The sequence below is a fragment of the Portunus trituberculatus genome, chromosome 40 (genome assembly GCF_017591435.1).
Source record: "Portunus trituberculatus isolate SZX2019 chromosome 40, ASM1759143v1, whole genome shotgun sequence".
Taxonomy (NCBI): Eukaryota; Metazoa; Arthropoda; class Malacostraca; order Decapoda; family Portunidae; genus Portunus; species Portunus trituberculatus.
The window spans coordinates 5,115,990-5,135,966 of NC_059294.1; the positions used below are offsets into that span (position 1 = coordinate 5,115,990).

Sequence of the window (19,977 nt, forward strand, 5' to 3'; positions counted from 1 at the left end):
TCACCAGTCACTACAAACATACACATGCAACACATAGTACACACATATCTTCAAAGTCCACAAATGGAGAGGTTGTACTTGCTACACACACTTGAACACATTAGGGTGCCATGAGTGTGGCGTCGCCGTCCGCCGTCCGCCGGGGATGCCTGGAGCGTTCCCGACAGCTTGACTGCGGGAAAACGATTTCAGTGTTTTCAGTGGAGAACACGGCAACACTTCCAGAAGGAAAGCAAATAGAAAATGTGTTCGTTACGAAGGCCGCTGGCTGGCTGGAGGGCGGGTGGAGGTGGTGCCAGGTGGAGGGTCAGTCACCAGGTGAAGGTGATGTGTGACGTGCTAACTGGTGCTGCGTCACCAATCGTTGGCTCTCATTGTATATAGGACATAGGTGCAAGAGCTCTCCTCGCTTCCCTGACCAAGCTGTGTTCAGAAGGCGATCCGGAGTCTTGTATTAGGGACATGCATAGTATTATGATTGGCTGCCAAAATATTTACACTGTGATTGGAGATTTGGGTACTATGAAGCAGTCCCTGACACTTTTGTAGATAGTACAACTATCCCTCTCATTCCTTCCTTCAGAGTGACCCTTATAACTTTCCACAAGCCAGGCCAGGCAAGCCAGCGCTAGTCACCGTTACAACAATGATGCTTTCATGCCCAAAATCAATGTTACCATATATATATATATATATATATATATATATATATATATATATATATATATATATATATATATATATATATATATATATATATATATATATATATATATATATATATATATATATATATATATATATATATATATATATATATATATATATATATATATATATATATATATATATATATATATATATATATATATATATATATATATATATATATATATATATATATATATATATATATATATATATATATATATATATATATATATATATATATATATATATATATATATATATATATATATATATATATATATATATATATATATATATATATATATATATATATATATATATATATATATATATATATATATATATATATATATATATATATATATATATATATATATATATATATATATATATATATATATATATATATATATATATATATATATATATATATATATATATATATATATATATATATATATATATATATATATATATATATATATATATTACAGTACTATCTGGTTCTGGATGATGCGTATGTACGTCCCGCAAAGTTTGAAGAGAGTAACTCTCACGTGGATAACGAGTGACGCCCGAGGAGCGCTGTCCTGCAGGCAGAGTGCGGGACGAGGGAGGAGGTGAACATCTTTTCTGATAGGATACAAGTGTACCCTATACACGACTCCTCCTTCCCGCCTGGGCCTGAGCCTCAGCTGCTGCTGCTATTGTTGCTGCTGCTGCCGCTGCCGCTGCCTGGGGAAAGGAAACCCTGGGTGGTTTCTGAGCTAAGAGTTTCGTGTCTTATCTTTAAGATGCTCTCAACACTTCTGGTTGCTACGCAGTATTGTGGGGAGGACAAGCGCAATAGCGGCCCTGGCCACAGACTCGGCGGCTCGCCCATACCTGTTGACAGAATGAGGCGACGCCGTTCGGGAGTCCGCTGGAGTCGCTGCCACGGTGCCTCAGGGGAAGACGACTCCTGATGCAATAAGAGTGTAATATTATATGTAATATCAAATACTTGTTAGTTGTTATGTGTATTCATGTCAAGAGTATTCATCTAACCATGTGTAATATTGCTCCATGTCGGAATACGTGAATAGCTAACTCCGACCTTCCCAGATAGTGTGGGTGGTGGTAGCCACGCGGCGCCCCGGGCCGCGCTGTGTGCCCCAGGGAGGGAAGTAGGCGGAGGCTTGACCCTGCAGGTGAAGTGCACGTGGCCCAGGCCTCTCCTTTCAAATTATATCCGCTCAAGTCCACTGCAAGGTCTAGTACGCGAGGCCGGGTTCAGCGCCCCCCCTCCAGGGTCTCCTCCATTACCGGGAAAAATCTTATATGAAAGCCGTATATTTTTCTATAGTTATGGAAGCCTTATAATTTTATTTTGTTATCCAATGAACTACAATGCGACGGCCGACACTTGACGCCGCCGAATATTTATGAGTTGTCCTGAAGGTGCGGGATCGGTGGCTCTGTGGGAACCCCGGCAGCTAGTGCACGTCCTGGCGGCACGCTGGGTGATGCACAGGAGGCCACCCTAGGTTGGGCACCCGTGGGGCCGCCGCCCCGCCCCGGCTGGACAACTGGTAGAGCCTTCTCACTGTTGTTTTCCTCTACTGTGATAATAAAAGTCAGCGTACTAGTTAATTTGTTATACTTTTCCTAATTATGTCCTTACGCTTCTCTTTATTGTTTCTGTTATTATTTACCTGTTTGTTACAAATTAGCTTGTCATTGAGTTGTCAAAGTACTATACGAGTATATGTTGCCCATTACATCACGTTACTTCAACCTCTCTGTCATCTGGCCGCCGCTCAAGGCTTACTGCATCACGCTCCGTAAGGGAAGCACGATTGGTCCCAGTATTCCTTAGTCATCTTCAGTGTAATGAGCTGCGTGAAAACTTTGATGTTCACCTGGTTGATTGCTTCCTTGTTGTACTGTACATGGTGACCTGCCGAGCACCAGGACGAGGACCAGGCAGCAGGTTATTGCGTGGTGCCGCCCTGCCTAAGTAGGTCACCTGCTGGGCTCGGGAGCACTTGACTCACCCACACCCACACCCACACCCACTTGACTCACCTATTTGACTCGCCCACAGCCACAGCTAAATGACACACCCAGCATGACATCACAAGCCTCACATACTCGCTCATACCCACACCCTCACCCACGTCCATATCCATTATCTTTTCATGCACCTGACATATCCATCTATATCCATAACTTACCCGCATCAGATCAAAGCCCATCATGTCCTGACCCACTCACATCCTCACCTGCCTATTTGCACACCCATCATTGCTATCATACGAGTGACGCATCCATCTACATCCATACTCACATACACACCCATCATGGCCTCATATACTTAATATACCTACTCATATCCATTCCCACATACACATTCATCTATACATTCATTCCTACCGACTCTTCATATCCTCACTCATGCACATCCCCTTCACACACACACACACACACATACACCAGCCATTCACAAGCAAACAGGCAAACGCGTAGACATATGACACATGCATAACTACACCATTACTCCCACACCAAAGCCACACACCTACACCACGTATGCCACACACACACACACACACACACACACACACACACACACACACACACACACACACACACACACACACCAAACAGGCAGCCATCTCCTCGTCACGACAACCGGTGATTGACTGATCAGCTTAGTGCAATCTTGTGAAATTTTGCTCAACATTTTGTAAGCCTTGGGTCAGCGGGGCCATTTAGTCTGTCAGGAGCCGCTTGCCTACACGTCTGTCTGTCTGTCTGTCTGTCTATCTGCCTGCCTGTCTGTCTGCCTCTCCGTCTGCCTGTTCCCACCCTCACATCTTGTCCTCACGCCCTGCTCGTGCCAAGCCCCACCTAATAGCAATAACAACAAACAAACAGATAGAGAAAAGCTTTAATACGAGAAACATGAAAATTTTTACTGGAATCTCTCACAGTTTTCAGAAATCCACTGCAAAGATTTACAGCCACCTCCACACCTCCGACCTGTACACACACACACACACACACACACACACACACAGACATGAGGCCGCCTAGGTGTGGCAAAGAAAGGTGCTGGAGTGGGGCATGGCAGGGCAGAGCGGGCGGGACGGGACGTTAGGGGGGGGGGGCGAGTCGACATGGGCTACGGGGAGCGAGGTAGGGTATAGCAGGGCAGAGGGCGGGGAGCCGGGGCGGGGCGGGCGGCTCCACCCTCAGCACGTGTCGCTCTGCCGTGAGACGATAAATCCAGTCACCTCCAGCGACTCTCAGTCAACCATTTGTAAAACCCAAGACAAAAGTTTTCGGGGCCATGGCGAAGTCCCGTCATCATCTCTCATATTCGGCTTTCATACTAATATTAAATATATTTTTGTAATCTTTGTTACATCTGCAATGCTGATTATCATGTATATCTACCAAGAGTGTACATAAGTAGGTCAATAAATTCGCGCAACATTAAAGAGCACGCTTGTTTTCTTTACCTCTACTGTCTCCCTCCTTCCCTCCCTCCTTATCGATGAAGGCGACCCCGTCCTCTCGTCACAGCATCTTCTAGGCTGGGCACTCCTCCTACCCTCCCTCCCCACAGCTACACTATTCATAGTGTCTGGAGGAGGTGAGGGACACGGGAGAGGAAGAGGGAGAGGAAGGGGACGGGAAGGACGGAGGGAGAGGGAAGAACAGGACTAGTGAGACACACTCACTCAAAACTGGATCATGACCACCAGAAAGACAGATCCAGCAAGTCATACACAACAAGAATACGTAAATGTAACATATAGTGAATACATATACAGAAGATTAAATGAGTTTCGAAATTAACTGTTTTCACACATCACCCACCTGCTATAACTGCTTCATCACTCGCCAAGGTAACACCAGTGCTCGCGGTAACTTTCAAACATAAATCAGAACTGACTGGACTGAATATGAGAGAAGTATAACACAGGCTGACGAACATAGAAAAATCATAACTCTTCATTAACAGCAAAGTATCACTGTGGTTCATAGATCATCTTCCTAAGCAAAGAAAACGTAAAATCCACACTCTACGATATAAAGAACCCAGCTATGAGAAGTATGCGTGGAAGAGAAAACGGAATCTGGGTGGGCTAACAAACACAGAAGTACCTTAAGACCCGCGCGCCGCCCCTAGCCTGCCTGAACACACCCTGACACCCGCAGGAGGACACCCAAGAGACACATCATGAGGACATCACCTCGACTAATGAAGGGCGAGGATGGTAAGACTGCTGTAGAAGACAGAGAAGAGGAGTAGGAGAATGGAGAGGAAGAGAGGGACATTGAGACTCATAAAAGAAATGATAATAGGGAGAAAAAAGTGGTGAAGCTGATAAAAGAGAAAAATACGGAGGAGCAGGGATAGTAAAGCTGCTGAAAATGAGACCAAGAAGAAAAAAGAGTAAAATGAAGACCTGTTGTTGGGACTACTGAGATGAATAATAGAGAAGGACAAAGAGGAGTGGGGGGAATAAAGTGGGAAGAAGCAGGTGCAAGGACGTTTGTTAGGGAGAAGTACTGAGAGGAAGCAGGGATGTTGGATGAGCTGGGGAAGAAGATAGTTATTTTTGTATGCAAGAGGGTAGCAAAAAAATAAAAAGAAAAGGTCCACTTGATTGCCAGTTCCCTTAAAGATAATAAGAGTGGAGGAAGAGGGATGTTAAGGTTGCTTGGGAGGAGAGGAGGGTAGTGGAAGGTGGAGGGAAGGAAGAGGAAGAACACCAAAGCTAATGAGGATCCTTGAAGGTCTTTCCGGGAGAGGAGAAAAGCATATTCAAACATCTCCTAATAATTCTAAAGAAATTATTTGCTTTTCACAGCAGCAGTAGGGCGCCAAACCAAGCGGAGCGTGAACCTACCGTAAAAAAAAAAAAAAAAACGAAAAATGAAAAAAAGGGCGCAGTTGGAAATGACGTAAACTTCATTTCGAAAACCTGCCGGGGCGAAAAAAAAGGAAAAAAGAAGGAAAAATGGAAGGAAAGGAGATGAGTAGCGGGAACGGAAGACTAAATACAAGGAAAAATGTTCAGAGAGAGAGAGAGAGAGAGAGAGAGAGAGAGAGAGAGAGAGAGAGAGAGAGAGAGAGAGAAGAAAAAAAAAGCACGGGACGGAATTACAAGGCTGTTGATCGATGTTGAGCGGCTGAGGATGAATGATGAACGAGGAGAGGGAGGAGAGCAGAGACGAGGGAAGGAAAGGGGGGGAGGATGGCGAGGGTAAGAGACGATGAGGTGGGTAGGGGAGAGAGGGAGGGAATGGAAGGAGGAAACCAAGGGTGAGACAGATAAGGGCAGATAAGGGAGATGAGAGAGAGAGAGAGAGAGAGAGAGAGAGAGAGAGAGAGAGAGAGAGAGAGAGAGAGAGAGAGAGAGAGAGAGAGAGATCTGGATGCTACAAGGAAATCGTGAGATGCACAGCTGTAAGAATGATAGACTTAGGAGAATCAAATAAACACAAATCAAGTAATGAATATGCCAAGCCACACATGTGCTAAGCCTTTTCCAAACAAATAGTCACCACAACCACGACCAAAAACAACAATCTTCTGAATAGTTTGTGTTTAAAGTCGAGAAATAGAAGGAACAGCATGTATTGGATTGACACCTCACATTTTCCATTTCCCAAAACTCGTACGTAAAAAGTAGCTGCATTATTTTTCCCGGGCAATAATATCGTAGTTCACATGCAATGATTTATTTAAAGTGTAATATTTTTGAATTCATAGACATCTGAGTCCAGCTTCCTCCCTAGTTGTCATGTGATTCATCTTTGTCTACGTTACCGGTACCTCGCATTAACCGCTGTGTAGATGTAGTGAGTAGGAATCTTTCTCTATTTCTATCTGATACAGGTTAAAAGAAATGACCCACGGCACTGTAACAGAATCTTGCGGTGGCGTGCTAACAATACAGCGACCCGGTATATTGTCCATCCTCCCTGACCATCTTCCTTTATTACGACACTGAGAAAATACTGCAAGAATATAACATTGAGAGGGGAAGGATAGCGGGAGGAGGGTCTGAGGGGTGGAAGTCTGGGCGTGACACGAGGAAAATGTAGCGTTCACCAGACTTAACAAGCTTGGTAACCAGAATTTTGCCTCTCATGGAACTTCGCAGGATTTGGGTTTCGCATCTCGCATAAAACCTAATATTTACATGACACGAGCGAGGCGGAGAATGGCACAGCCACTCATGTCCCCGCAGGGAGTTGTAGCGCCTCGTGATTCCCGCGGTGAGAGGAGCGTCATTCAGAGGTGAGAGTGTCATTCAGCGCGGTACTGGCAAATGAAGCGCTGCGCCAGACCACACGTCTCGTCGTTGAAGACCTTCGGGTAATCGGACATGACCATCTCAAGGCAACGTTCGTCGCCGTTCTGGTTGTCTGGCCGCTGGAAGAGCCAGTCCTCGGGGTCTAAAGGCCGCCCAGACAGCCACCGCCACTCGTTATCCGCGGCGTCCTCTCTGGTGGCTCCTACCCAGAAGTAACCGGGCCCTGTTGGGGGGTATATATGAGGTGACGTACACACACACACACACACACACACACACACACACACACACACACACACACACACACACACACACACACACACACACACACACACACACACACACACACACACACACACACACACACACACACACACACACGCCCGGTAGCTCAGTGGTTAGAGCGCTGGCTTCACAAGCCAGAGGACCGGTGTTCGATTCCCCGGTCGGGTGGAGATATTTGGGTGTGTCTCCTTTCACGTGTAGCCCCTGTACGGGATGTAAATCGAGGAGTTGTGATCTTGTTGTCCCGGTGTGTGGTGTGTGCCTGATCTCAGGCCTATCCGAAGATCGGAAATAATGAGCTCTGAGCTCGTTCCGTAGGGTAACGTCTGGCTGTCTCGTCAGAGACTGCAGCAGATCAAACAGTGAAACACACACACACACACACACACACACACACACACACACTTGTCTTATTATTATCATGTAGTGAATTAGATGTGTTTCTTCACTATGTTTCATAACTTATTTTTCTCTCAACAAAAAGTTTCATCAATTGCAAACACCTGTTATGCTCTTAAACGAACACACACACACACACCATAGACATCCGCCATGTGGGTCTGCAGGGCGTAGATGTGTCGCGGCTCTGCCAGCTCGCCGCTCATGCCCTGACACACCCTCCGTGCCTGTGGCCAGGTCAGCTTTTTCTTGTGCATATAGAAACACTCGTGGATGACCTGCGTGTAAGGGTAGGGGCACACCACCACTGTCAGGGAGAGTAGTGGACGGCAGTGAATCACGAGGCAAAACCACATTCCTAAACACTCTTGCACCAAACTTCTACGACATTTGAAAGTTTGTAGTTGAAGTGACATGGGATTTCAAAAGTGTTTTGACGGTTTTATATTGTTAATTAAAGAAACACTCTTAAGGAAATGGAAAGTCATGTGAGTGGTCTCTGAAAATAGTCGTGGAGAGAGAGCAAGAGAAAAGAATTCTTCATAGTTCCATTTGGCAAAGTGAACAAAGTAACACTGTATATTAGTCTTACTTTTCAGATATTACCAAGTCTTCATTATTGTACGTTCTAATGGAGCAGTAACAGTTTCTTCACGAGGCGGCAACGACAAACGCGCCTACCTTGAGCGGCGGTGGCGGCTCTTCGCAGCAGCTGAATGAGGGTGTTGGCCAGGCTCTCCCCCTCCCGTCCGAGGCTCTCTGTGGAGGTGGACACGCCTGAGTCACGGCCGTGTGTTGTGATGGCCGGTAGTTTAAAGTCGGCTATTTCAGTGTTATCAGAGGTATTGCTGATATAATTACCATTGGCGGTCCTATTACGAGATTAGTATCAGTACCAGTACTGGCACTTCATCATTCTCATTATCATTAACATCACTGTCACTGCGCACAACAACAGCGGAATATATCGTGACTGATCATGAACAGTAAACCTCAATAAACATGGTCTCACATGTTACCATTAATCACAAGAGTAATTTTTATTCTAAACTCACTGATGGGTTCCCTACTTTTACATTTTCATTAGGATGATCTTTAAAAAGTAAAAAAAGAAAACAGCACAGCTTTCATTGTGGTTCAACACTGAGCATCGCTAACAGAGGCGTCCATCACCACACCTTGGGACAGGATGCATGACTTACTGACTGATGCCTCAATAAGGGAGTCAAATGGCACACCTTGAGGCAGTACGGCTGGTGGTGGGGACTGTGAGGGAAGCACGTGTGAATAAGGCGTGACTTCTTCCTGTGTGAGAGCGCCGGTGTACTCCATGGGGACGCCACGGACCCGCGCCGCGAACACCAGCAGGAAGAAGAGCGTGTAGAGCATGAGTGGCGGCAAGGAGACACTGAAGAGGGGTGGAGTGGAGCAGCGGCGAAGGGACAGGACAACGTAATGCCCTGTGGCGTCTGTGTCTTGGCGGTATTGCAGGCCGGGGTGAGGTGGTGCGGGGTGGAGCGGAGTACTGATGAGAAGAACAGGCATCTGCACAACACACACACACACACACACACACACACACACACACACACACACACACACACACACACACACACACACACACACACACACACACACACACACACACACACACAGGGCATTATCCCTAACTCACGAACGCTCGGAGTGTAAGCGATTTAAGATTTCTCCGTGCATAGAGCAATAACTATTAAGCCAATTATCTCGCGCTTAGCTTTGAATCGCCTGCTGATTGGTACTAGGAAGCCTGGAGGTACATGTCTCCTCTTCCCCTCACTCAGCAGCAACTGTTTACCCTGAGGTACGTACGTATTTGTCTTCAATGACCTCGCGGCGTCTCATTAAAGACTTTTACAGCTGTGTGGCGCCAACACAGCGAGACGGGTGACACTGAGGACGAAAAGTACGTGGAGGAGAGCTGAATTTGACCCTTATGGTAATGTAAAGGTGCATCCTCCTCTGCCTCGCTCCGTCGTGCCTGAAACGTTCATTACCAGTCAATTTGCGAGAGATTATGAGGCAGACAGGAGCCTCTTAGTGGATAATTGCGATGCTTCCCCCGGCAAGCCGCCAGCTGCATCAGCGGGACGGGCGCCACAAACACACACACACACACACACACACACACACACACACACACACACACACACACACACACAAATAGATAGATATTTATTGACCACAACCGAATATTACAATTACAGGAGGACTTGGAAGGTATGGTCCATCAAAATGTTTTCTATTAGAACTTTAAAATGGCTTAAAACATAATAAAACACAAACACACACACACACACACACACACACACACACACACACACACACCATAAGATCAAGACCACGACGCAAACCAGCACTAGCCAAAAGATTATTATTTTCACTACATATTAATTACTTGTGGGATTATTGGTGATAGTAAATTTACACACGGCTAGCGAGGGTCTGCCACGTGTAAGCTTGATGGCGTCTTGTAGCTTCCCCAACTATTTTCTAGCTCCCCCTCACTGCGTTTTTTATGCTTTAAGCTTCTTAAGAGCACAACCAATTTAGCGTCTTGTAGCTCCCCACCAACTATCTTATTTAGCTCCCCACACTATTTTTCGATGTTCATACTCCTTAAGACCACAATCAAGATCAGTACTAAGACCAGAAGACCAAACCAAGACCGCACCACCACCAACCCAGTCTCGCTCACCACCAACCGCACCACAATCACTCACCGCTGTCTGTTGGGCTGCTGCCTGAAGGAGTAATGGCTGACGTCACCACTCCGTCACCACTTCATCACCACTCCGTCACCACTCTGTCACCCAACCAGTTTTTCTTCTTTTCTTCCCATAAGTTTCCCTTGAGAGTGACGAACGGAACTCAGAGTGACGTAAAAATGAAGAGAATAATATAAAAAAAGGAATAAAGATTGAAACAGTTAAGCGATGAACAGAATCTCTCTCGTGATTAATTTCGTGACTTTTTTTTTTTTGTTTCCCGTGATGCATTTGTTTTCTCTGGTATTCGAGTTTGACGCTGCTGAAGGGTGATGGAGGAGAGAGAAGCGGAAAAAGGGGAGGAAAAAGAAAAGATCAAGAGAAGAGAGGACGGAAATGAGAAGCTGAGGAGAGAGAGAGAGAGAGAGAGAGAGAGAGAGAGAGAGAGAGAGAGAGAGAGAGAGAGAGAGAGAGAGAGAGAGAGAAAGAGAGGGGACAAAGAAAGAGCCGGATGAAAATAGAGACATACAAAGAAACAGAAAAAAAGCGGACTCTAAAAAAAATAGACACCAAAAGATCAACAAACAAAACGAAAACAAAGACAGAGAAAAAAGACCGATAATGATAAAAGAAGAGAAGGAAGCGGAGACATATTGGAAGATGAATAGGGAAAAAAAAGGAGCGAGAGTGGGAGAGATATTAATACTAGCGGGTGGTGGGAGTGAGAGAGACAGGGAAGGGAGGGAAGGAGGGAGAGAGGGGAGGCGAAGGTAAAAATAAGAATAAAAAGAGGAGCAGCTCGACTTTTTTCACGCTCTGCTGGGTGAAACAAATATCACGAACATCTCAATTCAAGGTTATCAAGTCACACCATCTTGGAGTGAGTTGTGAAGCAGTCTATGTTATTCTTGTTCTTCATACTGTTATTTATTGAGTAAGTGGAAATATGGAACGGTTTATTCTGGGTTTTTAGACGTGTCAACTTTCATGATGGCTAATTACAAACTGACTTGGTATTGTTCCTCACTGTGGATGGGATGGTAAGTGCGAGTATCTATGGGTGTTGTTATTGAAGTATACTCTCAGAAATGATGGGTAGATAAAGGGTATATTTGCTCCGAGAGGTGATATTGTACCGCATCTATACTTTTTAATCATCTTACGCTCTTGTGAAAAGGTATACGCTGCCACATTTACCTTTAATATACCCTTAACCCCTTCAGTACTATGACACGTTTTAATATTCATTCTGCTTACTATTTAGTGATTTTAAACATCTTCAGAGACTTTTTTGAGAATTGAAACTGTGAAGACTAGGGCCATTAATCTTCTGAGCTCCAGACCCTTCCTATCTTCAATATCATCTAATCATATCCAAACTCATAATAAAAATGTGTCCCAGTACTGAAGGGTTTAACAACAGAAAAGAGTCAAAAAAGATAGATTTGTCTGGGAGAATGTACTGTAATGCCACGTGTAGCCTTGAAGCGGGGGAGTCTTGCAGCTTCCCTTCCTGTTTTTTTACGGCTCTAATATCAGGAAATGTTCCCTTGATTAAAGAAAAAAGAATATAAAAGAGGACAAAAGACAATGGATAGGATGTTTAAGCTTCTCCAGCAATATAGAAAATCCTGCGTCACTTTGGCTATCAATGTGCATTTTGTTCTCTTTGTTATTATTCTCTATTTTTTAAGCGTGTTTGTGGAACGAGAAGTACGTTTATTGGAGGCTTTAAAAAGGGTCAGGAAGGCATCGATCCAGAGAGGCGAGGCGAGGCGAGGCGAGGCACACCAAGGGGAGCAAACTGGAGGACTGACCTTGTGTGTGTGTGTGTGTGTGTGTGTGTGTGTGTGTGTGTGTGTGTGTGTGTGTGTGTGTGTGTATGAAAAATATTGACATCATTAATTACTGTTCTTTGCTTTTCCTCCTCCTCCTCCTCCTCCTCCTCCTCCTCCTCCTCCTCCTCCTCCTCCTCCTCCTCCTCCTCCTCCTCCTCCTCCTCCTCCTCCTCCTCCTCCTCCTCCTCCTCCTCCTCTTCTTCCTGCTCCTCCTCCCTAACGAAAAAGCCCTCCATTCCTCTTCCCTTATCCCCTCCTCCACTGCCTCCTCCCTCTAATTGTCCTCCTAATTTTCCTCTTCCTCCTCTTATACCTCCTATTCTTTCCTACTCTTCCATTTTTTTCCTCTCCTCCTCCTCCTCTTTCTGCTCCTCCATCTACTTCCTCTGCTACTCCTACTTTTCCTCCTTTCCAACACAACACCCACCATCCAGCCGTTCACGAGTCACTACCAGTGGATATAGGGGGCCGTGGGTCTTTCGTTCAGTAACCCAATACGTCGATATGGAAGTTAACTAGCCGATAGACGAGTTTAATGACGCGCGGAGATAACGACGCTGAGCGGGGTCATGGGGCTCGTAAATCATGAGAGGGAACTGCATCATGTGAGCCACGCGTGTCCCATCCATCAAGCACCCAGAGAGAAATGTATGGTGGCATCGGTGGGATGGAGGGGGATAGAGGGGAGAGAGAGGGACGCAAGGAAAAAAGACGCGTAGATTAATATAGGTAATTTTTTTTTTTATGCAGTAGAGATGCCAGCCAAGGGCAACAAAATATTAAAAAAATGTCCACTTGAGTGCTGGTTCTCTTAAAGAAAAGTAAAACGTTAGCCAAAATTAAGGAGTAAATGTCTTGATACCTCCCTCTTAAAAGAACTTGAGGGCTGAGTAAAAAAAAATAGAGGGTTATAGTTAGGAAAAAAAGGAGAAATGAATGTGATATTGATGAGATACTGGGAAAGAAAGAATATGAGGTAAAAATTGCCGGCTATAGTAAAGAAAAAGAGAAAAATAAACGTGAAACTTATGGGAAAAAGAAGAAAGGGAAGTGTAGGAGAAAAAAAAATAGTGGACAACGATACAGAAGGAAATGAATCAGAACAAGACAAAGTGCAATAATTTACAGAGAAAAACTGCAATAAGATCCACACATAGTACACAGTTCCTCCTCGAGGTAGCAAGACACCACAACATCACCATTACTATTGCTCTCACCACTTCTCATCTCTGCCACACTGTCACTATTAACCTCCACACAGCAACCATCCTCTTCCACTAGTCCCTGCCCTGCCACGTCATCATCTCCCGGATCAAGGGCGACGAGCTGACACCAGGAAGGAAGGAAGGAAGAAAAGAAAGGAAAGAAAGGAAGGGACGAAGAGAACGCAGCAAAAATAAGGTCATGAGAGACAGGAAGCAATGAAAAACTGATGATTTGATTCCTTCCTGCCAGTAAAAAACTAATAGAAAATTGATAGAGAGATAAATGAATAAATATAAAAAGTAAACGAATGGAAAAAAAAGTGAAAAGGCAATAGGACAAAGAGGCTGCGTTTCAGTTGCCTGTGACTGATAAGACCATTAGTATGATGAAAGTTAAAGAGCAGGAAAAGGTAAAGTGTTTTGGAGGAAGGGGGAAAGATACGTGACGAGATAAAGTTCAAGATTTTAAAGAGAGCTCGAGGTTGGGCAGGAAGGAAGGAAATGGATGATAGTGCATAAAGGGGTAAGGGGTGTGGGAGGAAAGGGAAAGGTTGAGGGGAAGGTTGAAGGGAAGACTAATAAGTATCACAGTGGTCATGTCTAGGAAGGAAAAGTTCATGGTGTGGTGGTCACGTCAAGTCACGTCACGCCACTGTAACTTTTAAAAGGGAGAAGGAGAGTTATATCAAATTATATGGGATTAGTGAATAGTGGATGAGATTTAGGTGCTTGCATGGCTGTTTGGGAGAAGGAGGAACAGGAGAAAAAAAAGAAAGGAGAAAGACGTAAATAAATGTGAAACTTTTAGGACAGAAGAAGAAAGAGAAGTGTATGAGACAAGAAAACAAAAAAGTAGACAAAAGAGAGAGAGAAAGACGTAAACAAAAATCAATGTAACGTAACAATAACGAAAACGAGAGAGGTAAAAAGTGAGGGTTGTAGTACGAAGAAAGGAAGAAAATAAATGTGAAACTGGTGGGAAAAGGAAGAAAGGGTGTATGAGACAAGAAAACAAAAAAAGTGAACAAAAGGAAAGACGCAAACAAAAATCAATGCAACGATAACGACAACAAGAGAGGTAAAAAGTGAGATCTGTAGTACGGAGAAAGGAAGAAAATAAATGTAAAACTGATGGGAAAAGGAAGAAAGGATGTATGAGAAAAAAAAAAAAACTGAAGGAAAGAAAGACATAAAACTAAATCAAGCCAACGATAATAACAAAAAGAACACATGCTCTAACCACAACAAAGACGAAAACAGCAACAATGACAAGACCTAAATGACGAAGACAAAGAAAACGCTGCTCTGAAACTAACTAATCATTATAACGTAACTACAGCACTTACCCTCATCAAAGGAGAGCCAAAGTCTGCGCGAATGGCTGTCCACACTTCGCCGAGCACCTCCTGACGAAGAAAATGGGATGTCTCCTTTACTACGAAACAGAAATTGAATATTACAATGACAAGGAGAAGACAAGAATGAATGAAAGGGAAAGAGTCTAATAAGCAAGAAGAAGAAGAAGAAGAAGAAGAAGAAGAAGAAGAAGAAGAAGAAGAAGAAGAAGAAGAAGAAGAAGAAGAAGAAGAAGAAGAAGAAGAAGAAGAGAGAGAGAGAGAGAGAGAGAGAGAGAGAGAGAGAGAGAGAGAGAGAGAGAGAGAGAGAGAGAGAGAGAGAGAGAGAGAGAGAGAGACAGAGACAGAATGAATAAGAGAATGAAGGAAAATAGAATGATGAGAACAAGGAGGAGAAACTTCAAAGAAAATTAAAAGAAATGAGGAATAGTAGAGGATGAAGGACATATAGACTTAAATTTAAAACAGACTTACTGAGAGGCGATGTGGTACGTAATGAGGAAGTATTTTGTCGGCAGGAAGGTTAATTATCGCATGAAGAGATACCACTGCTGAAGAGAAAGATTAAGTGAAAGCTCCAGATTACAAAAAGTGAGAAAACCAAGAGTAGTGTTGCGAGTTAATGAATACTTGGAAGGTAAATAGAAATGTGTTTACAAATGACTGGTTTCTTGCAAGCGAGAATCATTAACACAAAAGAGAGCAAATGTTTGTGAGAATAGAACAATAAAAGTTAATGTGGGGCTAAAAGTTTGCTAATGGTTTTTGAGAGGAAAAATAGTTAATTAATTGCTCCAGCAGATCCACATAGTAAAAAAATTGTAACTAAAATGCAAATCTGTGTGCAATGAGCATTAATGGCGAAAACCATCTCGTCATAAAAATGAGAGGAACGTTAATGGCATAGGTAAATGAACAAGTTTTAGGATCCACCTTGCTTGCAGTATCATGGAAAGAGGGAAAGAAGAGGAGAGATAGATAAGTAAATAAACAAATACAATAAGAAAAAAAACAACGGCGAAAACCCGTTCGTGATAAAGGAAGGAGCGTTAATGGCAGATGCGAATGAACAAGTTTTAGAATCCATATTGATTGCAGGAATGAAAGAGAGAAGAGAAGCGAAGGAGAGGTAGATAAGTAAATAAACAATACAATAAAACAAAACAACAACACTCCACTCTACTACCAGTCTTCTCGTCCCTCTGAACACACAAACACACACACACACACACACACACACACACACAACACGAAAAAAATTCCATTCCCGTTGCAAACATAAACAGGTGTCACGTCTCCATCGCGTCCTTTACTCCCAAGCCTCCCTCCCTCTCTCTCTCTCTCTCTCTCTCTCTCTCTCTCTCTCTCTCTCTCTCTCTCTCTCTCTCTCTCTCTCTCTCTCTCTCTCTCTCTCTCTCTCTCTCTCTCGGCACCGGTGTCTCGTGTTCCCCTCGCCATCTGTCTCCGTCAGTATGGGGTAAACAAGGAGGGCCACAGGAAACCATAAATGCCTCCTGTCATGGCCCTGTGCGTCTTCCTACGGCCTCAGTCTGACGGAGGCTGGACGAGGGATGGCGAGGGGGCAGAGAAATGGATGCAAGGAGAGAAGGTGAGGGACTGAGGGAATAAGAGAGAGAGAGAGAGAGAGAGAGAGAGAGAGAGAGAGAGAGAGAGAGAGAGAGAGAGACTATACACACCATATAGTCCATCATTAAAAAAAAAAAATACGAAGGGAAAACAAAGAACACACTATTTATAACACGACAGTAACGCAAGAAAATGTCTACAACTTTCCAAACACGAAGGTGACCTGACGAAGCTTCCTCCTCAGAAACCTCCTTCAATTTTTGGGAATGCCTGAATACTGTGGTGGTTTTATTCCTGCATTTCTCTTGATTTGCATGCGTCGTGGAGGCCGGCTTAAGATTTCCAATGTCAGAGCTTAGTAGGTGAAGTCTCTCTCTCTCTCTCTCTCTCTCTCTCTCTCTCTCTCTCTCTCTCTCTCTCTCTCAAGTTACACTAATGCACACTAATCCTCGTTTCTACTACATTACTTCTCTCTTTCTCTGCATTTCTTATATCGTTTTCTCCCTTCCTCCCTCTCCACCTCCTTCCATCCCTCCTTCCCTTCTGTTTTTGTCTTCCTTTTTTCTCTAGTTCATAAATCTTCCTCTTTCAGTTGAGGGGAAGGAGGAAGAGATGGAGAGAAGGAAGGAAGGAAGGAAGGGAGGAAGAAAGGAAGAAAGGAAGGATAAAAGGAATAAAGAAATGAATGAACAAGGGAGAGAAGAAGAAAAAAAAAGAAGAAAGGAAGGAAGGAAGAGAAGGAGAAAGGAAGAAATGAAGAAAGGATTGATAAAAGGAAGTAAAGAGATGAATGAACAAGGGAGGGAAGAAGGAAAAAGGAAGGAAGGAAGGAAGGAAGGAAGGATAAAAGAAAAGAAGGAAGGAGTAAAGAGATGAATGAACAAGGGAAAGAGGATGAAGAAGGAAGGAAGGAAAAGGGAGAAAAAGGAAAGAATAAGGCTCTCATATCCTCCAAGACTGATAATTCAAAAGAAAACTCACGAAAGAAAATGGAATAACGCGCTGATGAGGAGGGAGGAAGGGGGAACTCAAGGAAAAAAATGCACATACAGAATAAAATAGAGGACGAAGGGCGGGAGAATGATGATGACAGGGAGAAGACAAAGAAAAATGGAATATAACAAAGAGTGAAGGACAAGGAATATGATGATGGCAGGTAAGAGAGAAAGAGAGAGAGAGAGAGAGAGAGAGAGAGAGAGAAAGAGAGACGGTGATGGAAGAATGAAAAAGAGAAAGGAAATGAGAAAACGGAGAAAAATAAATGAATAAATGCACGTACAAAGACAAAACCAAAACGAAAACAAATAATAAATGAGAAAACTTGGAAAAAGAATCCGCTGAGTAACGAAAAATAAGAAAAAAGAAAGAAAATGCAAAGGTACTAACACGAAAATTTCCCTCCATCCCCCTACACACACAAACACACACAAACACACATATACACACACGCACACTCTCTACTAATGACTGAAGTATTGCTATTTATTCGCTTTATTGGTGTATGTTAATCTTTTCACTGGTTTATCATTATAATTCAAATTTTAGTCATATTTAGGTCGGTCTTCAAAAACGCTTTGGTCTCTCACCACGACTATTTTCCAAGGCCAGAGAAATGATTAGCAGGGTTTTCAAGAGTGTTTATTCCATTTAATAATGTAGAAATCATGTCAATCTGTCTCTAGAACCACAGAAACACCTTAAATATTCGTGTAAATTTGAACAGAACCTTTTGAAATAGAGGAGATGATACATATTTGTAGAAATGCATTGAAGTATGATGAGTGAGGCAATGACAGACACAGCGAGTCTGTTTACACTCTACGTACTCTACACAGGTCACACTTCCCACCACCACCACCACCACAATCCACCACCTTCATTACCATCCCCATTCAGGCTCTAGTTAATGTTGTCAAAAGTAAGAAAATATTATCTCCAGGTCGAATTTCTATAGCGCCGCTGGTGTAGTGGTATCATGCAAGATTCCCATTCTTGCGACCCGGGTTCGATTCCCGGGCGGCGCACACTGAGTTTTGTTTCGCTGGACTGTATTAGTTATAGTGAATAGATGGAGCAACTTGTCTTCTTCTCGGTGCTGGTGTAGGTGTAGTAACTTGCACCACAAACAGCCTGTAGGTGATTACGCAGGAGGAAGAGGAGTGGCAAGATTGTAATGATCGCTGAAATGAAGTCAAAGCGAAACACAAAGGTAGTACACACACAAGCACACACACACACACACACACACTTTCTCATAAATTTATCCCAAGGAGAAAAAAACAAATACGTGAATAAATCAGTGGGAAAACTGTAAAAGAAGACGAAAAGTAATGAGAAAAACAAGATAAAAAGTCAATTACATAAAAGAAAAGTTCCCCTGGCAACGCATAAACAAAAAAGTGGGATGAGTTGGCACGGGTCAGATGGCAGTGGCGGAGGGAAGCCGAGTGATGGATGAGGAAAGGAAGGAGAGGGAAGGAGAGAGGGATGCACAGGGGACCAGGGAGCAGGATGGCAGGGACGAATTGTATATAGCTGTGGGTGTCTGGCAACGTTATGTATTGCAGTGATGTTATCCTCGTTGGTAGCGAAAACGCTTCCTTCTTTTCTCCTTTTTAACCTCCTTACTACTGGGACATATCTTTACCTTGATATTTGTGTACGATTAGACCCTTTTATTGGCACTAGGAAGGGTCTTTGGAGGTCAGAAGATATATGGCCACAGTCTTCATTATTTTAATCCTTTATATAAGTTTCTGAAGCTGTATAAAATCACCAAATAGTAACCAGAATGAAGATGGAAACACGTCAAGGTACTGAAGAGGTTAAGAATCCATGTTCTTTTCTTATTATTGCTCCTCTTACTTTTCCCCTTCTACTTAAAACTTCATCTACTCCTCTTTTACGTCTATGCACTCTCCATTCTTCCTCTGAATACTCCCTTACTGTCCTTCCATCACCTACGTATGTCTCCCTTCCATACTTCTAACCTAAGCATCTTTCTTTCTTCCTGACTGCTCAATTTTCTTCACCACGCTACTCCTTTCTCCATTCTCGCTCCCCTTCCTCGTTAAGGCTTCACTTTTCTTTCACTCCTTGCTGGTTTCCTTCTGCCATTATAAACTTTTAGAATCTTGTGTTTTGATCAAGGAAGAAGCAGTACTTGACTACGAAAGGAAGGAAGGAGGGAAGAGATGAAGGAGGAGGAGATAAAAAAAAGAGAAAGAGGAGAAAAAATAAAGGTATAAGCCAGGCATAATAAAAAAGGAAAGATAACACACATTTTTTACTACCAGGAAAAAAATATGGTGACGATTAATCAGGAGAAATGTGTCGGTAAGTCGTGAAATGAGTGTTACGTGTTCGGAGGCAGCACACTCAAGGGCACACCTGATGAAAGACATGCTACTATTTCTAGACTCAAATCCCCTGCTGGAGTTCTCTCACGTACTCCAGATATTACGCTCCGTGAAGAAGGTAATCAGCGAAAGGTTAGGATATAAAGTACTCTCCTTTGATCCTGAGTTTTTTTCCGT

General features: G+C 43.4%; 1 protein-coding gene and 1 non-coding gene across 3 annotated transcripts; one reads left to right on the forward strand and one right to left on the reverse strand.

Moving 5' to 3' along the window:
- Positions 1-6,434: 6,434 nt before the first annotated feature.
- On the reverse strand, positions 6,435-9,272 carry LOC123516188 (CD209 antigen-like). 2 transcript variants are annotated; one of them, XM_045275374.1, is made up of 4 exons: positions 8,951-9,272; positions 8,394-8,471; positions 7,852-8,019; positions 6,435-7,251 (listed from the first exon to the last, which is right to left on the reverse strand). In XM_045275374.1, the coding sequence occupies exons 1-4, from the start codon at positions 9,255-9,257 to the stop codon at positions 7,022-7,024; spliced, it is 783 nt and encodes a 260-aa protein (XP_045131309.1). In that variant the 5' UTR covers positions 9,258-9,272; the 3' UTR covers positions 6,435-7,021. The 2 variants fall into 2 exon arrangements, with proteins under 2 accessions (XP_045131309.1, XP_045131307.1); XM_045275372.1 differs by having other exon boundaries at positions 8,915-9,272.
- A 9,122-nt stretch (positions 9,273-18,394) lies between these two features.
- On the forward strand, positions 18,395-18,465 carry Trnag-ccc. The gene has a single exon. It is a non-coding gene; the product is annotated as a tRNA-Gly (tRNA).
- The last annotated feature ends 1,512 nt before the right edge of the window (positions 18,466-19,977 follow it).